This window comes from Gorilla gorilla, chromosome Y (genome assembly GCF_029281585.2).
Source record: "Gorilla gorilla gorilla isolate KB3781 chromosome Y, NHGRI_mGorGor1-v2.1_pri, whole genome shotgun sequence".
Lineage (NCBI taxonomy): Eukaryota > Metazoa > Chordata > Mammalia > Primates > Hominidae > Gorilla > Gorilla gorilla.
The window spans coordinates 19,038,022-19,046,711 of record NC_073248.2 but is presented as its reverse complement, the minus strand read 5'-3'; the positions used below and the strand labels follow the sequence as shown (position 1 = coordinate 19,046,711).

At 38.8% G+C, this 8,690-nt stretch overlaps 1 protein-coding gene across 1 annotated transcript; it reads left to right on the top strand.

Moving 5' to 3' along the window:
- Positions 1-582: 582 nt before the first annotated feature.
- LOC129530236 (heat shock transcription factor, Y-linked-like) lies at positions 583-2,455 on the top strand. Its single transcript, NM_001425370.1, has 2 exons — positions 583-1,163; positions 1,643-2,455. The coding sequence occupies exons 1-2, from the start codon at positions 651-653 to the stop codon at positions 1,814-1,816; spliced, it is 687 nt and encodes a 228-aa protein (NP_001412299.1). The 5' UTR covers positions 583-650; the 3' UTR covers positions 1,817-2,455.
- The last annotated feature ends 6,235 nt before the right edge of the window (positions 2,456-8,690 follow it).

Below are 8,690 nucleotides of genomic sequence, written 5' to 3'. Positions count from 1 at the left end.
ATCTATCAATAGTTCCTAAATATTTCTATTGCCCAACCAGAAACTCCATATCTATTATACAGTTCTTTTTATTGTCCAGCCCCTGACAACCCGTAACCTACCTCTTATCTCTATGGCCATGTCTTTCTACCACACAGGTTTTGCATTGCATCAGTTTTCAATCCAACATGCCGAACTAGTTTTAAAATCATTCATATTTCTTTTTCCTTTTCTTTCCTTTATTTTGTTTTATTTTTTATTTTTTGCATTCTGCAATTACTAGGCCCTGTGCTCCTCACACCAATCTAGTTATAATGAGTGTGTCAGGAAGAACATTGGATTTATTTCAGGGATTGAGGACATTATTTTCTTATTTATTTAAATAATGACGCAGGGAAGAGATTTTTGCAGCTTACATCGTGTAAGTGAGCAGTCTATATTTTATTTTCACTGGATACATTTCTCAGATTGGGAAGGAAACCCTTTGGGCTAGATTTTTGTTGGTTGCTAGGAGACCTAAGTCCGCTTGTGATGTCATTGTTACTCAGCTTGGGAACCATTGTGATGGTCTAGATAAGTTTACACGCCTAGGCCTTCTGAAGCAGCATTTGAAGCTGCAGTCTTGAAAACCATGCAGGCCGGAAGAGTAGATAAAGAAATATTTATCTGAGATGGCACATGTTTCTTCAGAAACTCAAGATGTTTCTCCCAAAGATGAATTAACTGCTTCAGAAGCCTCCACTAGGTCTCCAGTATGTGAACACAACTTCCCTGGGGACTCAGACTTACGGTCAATGATTGAAGAACATGCTTTTCAGGTTTTGTCACAAGGATCCTTGTTAGAAAGGCCACCTTACACAGTTTGTGTCTCTGAGCCAGATAAAGATGATGATTTTCTTTCTCTGAACTTTCCCAGGAAACTTTGGAAAATAGTGGAAAGTGACCAGTTCAAGTCTATTTCATGGGATGAGAATGGAACTTGCATAGTGATTAATGAAGAACTCTTCAAGAAAGAAATTTTGGAAACAAAGGCTCCTTACAGAATATTTCAAACTGATGCTATCAAAAGTTTTGTTCGACAGCTCAACCTTTATGGATTTAGTAAAATTCAACGGAATTTTCAAAGATCTGCCTTTCTAGCCACCTTTCTGGCAGAAGAGAAAGAATCCTCTGTCTTAAGCAAGGTATTTGACATATTTGAGTTACCACTATATGTAAAGTATATATGTAATTTTACTTTGTGCATAGGTAAATATGTTAATACATGCAGTAAGACCAGCTTTTGAAAATTATATAAAATATTAAGGTAGAAGTTATTTTTTTGAAATTATTGTGTTCAGCTTGAACGTTAACCTTTTAGTGTTTTAAGAAATTTTGCTAACAACTTTGAATCTTACCAGTGAACTCCAAATAAATGTACCAAGGCCACTTAATGAAATATTACTATTAATATATAACATGTTTTCACTTGAGGGCTTAACAACTTGAGAGGTTTTTGCCAATAAGCACGTTCTTAAAAATAGTAAACGATGTTTATGAGTTATTTGATGACATTAAGTTTGTGTGATGAAAGAGAAATCTGATATTTGATGTGTTACGTTTGTTATTTGCACTTGTCTCTTGGCTTAAAATGGTACTGAATTATGTTTTTCTTTGGTTTTAGTTAAAGCTCTATTATAATCCAAATTTCAAGCGTGGCTATCCCCAACTTTTAGTAAGAGTGAAGAGAAGAATCGGTGTTAAAAATGCTTCATCTATATCTACTCTATTCAATGAAGATTTCAACAAGAAGCATTTTAGAGCAGGGGCTAACATGGAGAATCTAATTCTGCCTTAGCTGCTGAAGCTAGTGAAGAAAGTTTATTTTCAGCCTCTAAAAATTTAAATATGCCTCTAACAAGGGAATCTTCTGTCACACAGATAATTGCAAATTCATCTGTCCCAATTAGAAGTGGTTTCCCTCCTCCTTCACCTTCAACCTCAGTTGGACCATCAGAACAAATTGCAGCAGATCAACCTGCTATTTTAAATCAGCTGACCACTATTCATATGCACTCTCATAGTACCTACATGCAAGCAAGGGGCCACATTGTGAATTTTATTACAACCACAACTTCTCGATACCACATAATATCTCCCTTACAAAATGGCGATTTTGGGCTGACAGTGGAACCATCTGCTGTTCCCACACGATATCCTCTGGTATCAGTCAATGAGGCTCCATATCGTAACATGCTACCAGCAGGCAACCCGTGGTTGCAAATGCCTACGATCACTGATAGATCAGCTGCCCCTCGTTCCAGGCTAGCTCTTCAACCATCACCACTGGACAAATATCACCCTAATTACAACTGATCTGCCATTAAAAGAGGACCAGATTATGAATGATGACAGAGACTAACATTTACATTGACAAAAAACCCTAAAAATTTCTGCAATTATCTTATTGAACAATAAAATTGCATGTTTACTTCTATGTTTGCTTTTCCTTTATTTCTAAAAGTATGGTTAAGAAAAAAATGACATTTTGTTTCAGTGGGAGGCTATTGTACTCCTTTTTAGCAAAAATATATATGGGCTTTTTGATCCTTTGAAAGCAAATTTGACATGTGCCTTTGTAAGTTAAATAATTTATTTCTCTAAAGAGGAAGAAATAATAAAGTTTTGGGGTCCATTTTCTGCTGAAACAACACAATACCACTGCCTGGGTAATTTGTAAAGTAAACTTACTTTGCTCACTTTTCTGGAGGCGGGGAAATCCAAGGGGTTGCATCTGGTGAGATCCTCTTTCTACGTTACAACATGGCAGGTCGGCCTCCTACGGTGAAGGGCATGAGATGAACAGAAAATCGGGGCCAAACTCATCCTTTGATCCAAAGCCTACTGACACAATAACTAACTTGTTCTCCGTATAATACCATCAAGTCAGTCATGAGTTTGCACCCACATGGCTAATCAACTCTTAAAAGTCCTACCTCCCAACACTATGACAATGGAGACAGAATTTCAATGTGAGATTTGGAGGCTACATACCAAACAATGACAGCAGGCAACGGAGAAGAAGCAACCAGAGTTAGGAAAAAATAATAAGCGACTTCTCAAGTAGTCTGGCATAAATCAAATGAGGGCATAAATTTGAGTGGCACAAAGGGAATAAATGCACACATAAACACACACAGACAAACACACACACACACACAAAATTTAGAGAAGGGTTAACACATACTGTATACTTCAGTATTTTCTCAATTACATTTCCCCAGTTATTTTAAACTTGGATTTTAGTTGGCAAAGATTGTCTTCATTGCAATTCATCCCTATAAACGCAATGACCACGATCACAACTGTTTGTGTCATCACTTGAATAATAAAGTTTACATCGTATTATGCTCATGGATTGCATCACTGTCAGAACATTGTGGAATTTTACAGCTGGCATTAACAGTACACCGTTTTGATCTTACATCAAAGCATTCCAACCTGTTTGTGCCTTTAATTACCTCCTTAGAGTCCACTTTTCATGTTTTCTAATGCATATTTCCTTCTTCTTTTTTTTTTTTTTTTCTCTGAGACAGTCTCTCTGTGTTACCCCCGCTGGAGAGCAGTGGCATTATTTGAGCTCACTGATGCCTCTACCTCTGGGTTCAAGCAATTCTTGTACCTCCATCTTTTGAGTAGGTAAAATTATATTTGCCCAAGATGCTGGGCTAGTTTTTGTAATTTTAGTACAAATGGGGTTTCACCATGTTGGCCAAGATGGTTTTGAACTCCTGGCCTCAGGTGATCCACCCACCATGGTCCCCAAAAGCACTGGGATTACAAGCTTGAGCCACCAAAGCCCACCTCTAATGCAGATTGTCAGCACATTGGTTTCATGCTCCATACAAAGTCAGATTTAATTGCTTTTGTCAGGATTTATTAACTTTTAGATTCTGAGTCCAGATCATGAGCATGGCTGAACAAATCCCTTCCAGACCTGATATTTATTTTCCTTTCAGCTTCAGGTCTTTGTGTTTCACCACAGTCTATTTGGAGAACATCAATTTCAGCCATGCCCTTTACCATCTGGTAACGTGGGTCCCATTTTTACTTGGAGGTAAAACGCTCTCTCCCTGTTTGCCTACTTAAGACTCATACAACACAGATATCACTCCTTCTAGGAGGTGCTTCTTATCTATCACATTAGTTTTCTTGTCTGTCTGTCTGCCTCGTACAACCAGCACTGAACTGATGTAATACAGTATCTGACACATATATGTACGTGAGTGTATATATATATATATACACACACATACACACACGTATGCAAATTAGTCGATATTGACTGTGGACTTACAGCCATAAAATCTACTTTCATTGTCAAAAACAAACATTCTTGGTATTGAGGCATTACTTGTTATTCTTTGTTCCTCACCACAACTTATCATAAAAGCCTACGTCACAGTATCCTTCACTAGAGATGCAATATTTTGGACTTACTGAGGCTAGCGTCCCTGCTTATCCCTTTGACTATCATGCTTTCTTTTTACATCTAGTTATGATTTTCCCCTGCTTCTTCTAAAAATTATTTTTCATCTTCTGCTTTGAGTAGCAGGTCCTTTTCTGAACGAACTAGCTGTATCCTTACCACCCCTTGCTTTATTTGCAGTGGAGATTCCTGGTTGCTGTGAGGAAATGGCATACACTGGGGGTCCAGCTGCACAACTTTTTGGAAGCAGCATTCACTGTGGATTTGGTATATTATGCAGCTTTTGGTGTCACAGGTTAAGGTCTGACAAGATTCATCACTCAGTTTTCTGGGATAGCAGAAAATGAGCATGGATTTGGACAGCCAGATTCCTCAGGATGGAAACCTAGTGGTGCCATCTAACCATATGCTTATATTTTCAAGTTGTGCATAAGTAGAAAAAGTTTAGAATCCATCATCTAAAAAGGGAATCCTGATTTCCTTTCCCGGCAGACCATGACACAAGACAAAGGTCGTTTCACCTATATCCACATGCTATTAACTTTGTAGTTCTCAAACTGGGTTTTCAGAAGGTAGTGTGATAGACATGGTTAAATGGTTAACATGAAGAATGTTTTAAAAAAATTCCGGCTGGGGTGGTGGCTCAGGCCTGTAATCACAGCATTATGGGAGACCAAGCTGAGGCAGGAGAATCGCTTGAACCCAGGAGGCGGAGGTTGCAGTAAGCTGAGATCCTGCTTTTGCCCTCCAGCCTGGGTGACAGAGTAAGACTTCATCTTAAAGAAATCCACAACAATAAAAAGGCTAATGCCAGATACAATAAAAAATGAAAAGAATAACTTGGGTGAACAGCAAGGCAAAAAAGAAAAAAGAAAATGACAGTTTAGAAAGAGAGGATAAAGTAATGAAAGATGGAATGAGACAGGTTAACATGTGGAATACATTATTGTAAGTTTAAGGCCAGAATAAGACGAGTGTCAAACAAACAACAAAAGCAACAATAAAATAAGCACAGAGAGGAGGAGAGGGAGTGTGAAGGAGGAAAAAGAGTAAGCAAATGCAAAACATAACATGATCAGCATGACTAGAAAATCTGTCCATTCCCACCCTCGGAAAATTCTTTGTGTTTTGAGGAACATCCTTACAAGATTTTAATGTAACCCATCACAGAGCAGTCTAACCCAGAAAATATCCTAGCTTCTTCTAGGATTCATACAAAGACATTGTACCTTCTTAAGTATTCTCTCTCTATCTAGGTTAAACTAGCTTAAACTGTTTCAATAACAAAAATTACTTTGAATTTTCTCCCCAAAAGGAACATCATGGACGTTCTTCATCTTGCGTCATCACTTGAGTAATAAAGTAGATGGAGAAGATGTACTTTCTCCCTCACATAAATGCAATTAATATCCATGCGTGATATATATAAAGCAAACATCAGATTGAAGGATGGAGCAAGAAGATAAACTGGTGAGGAAATTTAAGACGCAACAAGTGATAAGATGGTTGATTTCCCTGAATTCTTTTTGCCTGGTGTTATCACAGACTTGATCCTGAAGGAGCTGGTACCGACAAATGTAAGTAGGTATAGACAGAAATGTCCCCCAAAAGCTCCAGCCTCTATAGACACAGGGCTAGGAAAGGGACACCTTATTCAGACAAAAATCTTTGTACAATAGCCATCCTACTTTCGTCAAACATTACAACACAAAACAAAGCGACCCAAAAATGCTAGCCAGGACAACAAAGTTTAAGTTGGAACATAGAGAGCACCAGGCATTAATGAAGCACCCCAATCCTCTGCTGGAGTGGAATCAGGGAAGGTAAAGTAGAGAGCTAGAGTTTTCAACCCTGCCGTGTGGTAACAAGACACCCTTCCACTTCTAGCCAGGAAGGTACAAGTAACACCTAGGTTGAAGCTGGAATCTGCATACTTATTTATCAGTAATGAGGAGCACTGCCTTGGGTGTCAAAGGAAGTGAAGAAGGGAAGTTGGAATTGTGGCCCTACTTGACAAGTATACACCTCCCTCTGTTAGGGTATTATCAGACAAAGCCAGCTACAGATGAACAAATAGGATGTCAAAATATGGTCCCGAGTCTCCTAAGAGTCCCCCAAATGTTTAACTTTGAAGTAAAAATCTGAGACAGAAATTCTAGTGCTACTGTTATGGGATCACTGTGGTGTCAATTTTACTTGCCAGAAACCTCTGTGACCATGATGATGCCTTTCCTTGAGTTCTTGTCCTGTGTGCAGGGAGAATGAGATAGAGAGTCAAGTTAAGGGTAAAGAAGAAGAAGAGTTCTATTTAGTGTTAAAACAGTTCAAAGTATTGGTGTTCACTCAGGACGGTAGCAGAAATACTAAAGGGAAATATTAGGGAAAGATATAGGGAATAGTCACAAACCTTTTGGAAGGCTGAAAGGTTACATAGCTTGTAATAATTGAGCAGGCTGAAGGCAGCCAGTTCTTACCTTAGAGCATTAGGTCATAGGATAAATACTAGGGACAATAGAGGCTTCCCCATTTAAGCTTGTTTACCTTACCTCCATTAACTAACCTTTAAGGCAGATTGCCCTCTTGGAGGGAGGTTGACCAAGGATATTGCCCTTTAATGGAATTTACTTTAGACCACGGTAGCTGAGCTTTAATCATTCATAGAACTACTCTCTCAACCATGTTAATTATGCACAAGTGTGCTGACTCAGAGTTTCTGTTGTTAATCACATACTAAATAAGTGACTGGAGTGCAAGCTTCTAAGGTCCGGTCACAGTAAAAAACATTTCTTGATGTGCAGGCGCTTGGACACCCAGCTGTACTAGCAAAGCAGAATATTTGTCAGTTTATGCTTTATTCATCTGTCTTTTGGGTCAGGGTCTGCAGGCAGACCCCTACAGCTAGTGCCCTCTTGTGAGGAGCAATACCTCACAAAGGAGTGGGTAGCTCTTTTCTATAGGCGGGTCTTCCCATGGTGTGTTCACTCTATAGAGAGGGAGGCTCCTCTCTGCAGGCAAGTCATTTGTATGTCTCTGCAGGTCTCTGAAGCTCTCTGCTGCAGCTGCTGCTCCCAGCGCAGAGGGTACTGCTCTCCGCCCATGGTCTGCAGTGATCAGCAGGAAGGGTACCCCTTTCTGCAGCAGACTGGCTTTTTAGTGTCTTCATAAGAACTTTCACAGAGCAATAGTTTTTAATTTTGATTTGATCCAGTTTATCGGTTTTCCTTTTATGGTTTATGCTTTTGGTATCAAATGTAATAACACTTTGCTACAACTAAGAGGCTTCAATTTTCTTATGATTCTTTTTTTCTGAAAATGTTTTATAAAACGTCTTATAATTTTACATTACATTGAAGTTCATGAGCCATTTTGAGTTAATTTGTGTAGAGTAATGTTTAAGTTAAGGCTTTATTTCTTAAATTTATGGATGTCCACATGCCATAGCACCATTTGTTTAAAGGCTGTTTTTCCTCCACTGATTTTTGCTTGACAGATTTATGTCATATTGCCTGGTCATATCCACACCAGTGTGGCTCTATTCCTGGGCTTTCTCTTCTGCTCCATTTTTACACGAATCTGTCTCTATGCCAATACTAAACTGTCATGATCACTTTAGCTGTTTAATAAGTCTTTGAAATGTTGTTGATGGATTTCTCCCACTATATATTAAACACCAATAATTGTCTTAGCTATCCTAGTAAGTTTGCATTGTCTGCAAAAATTCTTGTTGAGATATTGATAGGAATTGCATCAAATATATAGATCAAGCTGGGGAAAATTAACATGATATATTATATCTTTATATCCATGAATGCAGTGTATCTCTTATTATTTCTATTTGATTTCTTTCACCAGTATTTTATACGCTTCAGCATATAGATCTCATACCTGTTTTCTTTTGTTTAAATGCATATCAAACATTTGATGTTCTCTGGAGCAGTTGTAGATGGTACGGTTGCTAATCTGGGGAAACGGCAGAGTGCTAACTAGTTTAGATTTACTTCATCTGTTCTGTTCCTAGGAGGGTGGTTTGTGGTAGATGGTTAACTCCCCACTGAAGCCTTCTGACAGGATAGGTTAGAGGAGGGTAGTGGGACAGCAGGAAAGACACACAGTGCAATCTGTCCTACTTAGCTCTGGCTCTTTAAAAAGTGTGGTTGTTGGGTTGACCTGCATGCTCAGCTTGCTACCGGAGTCTGCTGACATAAGGGAATTGGAATGCTCTCCTCTGCTTTCTCCAGGAGAG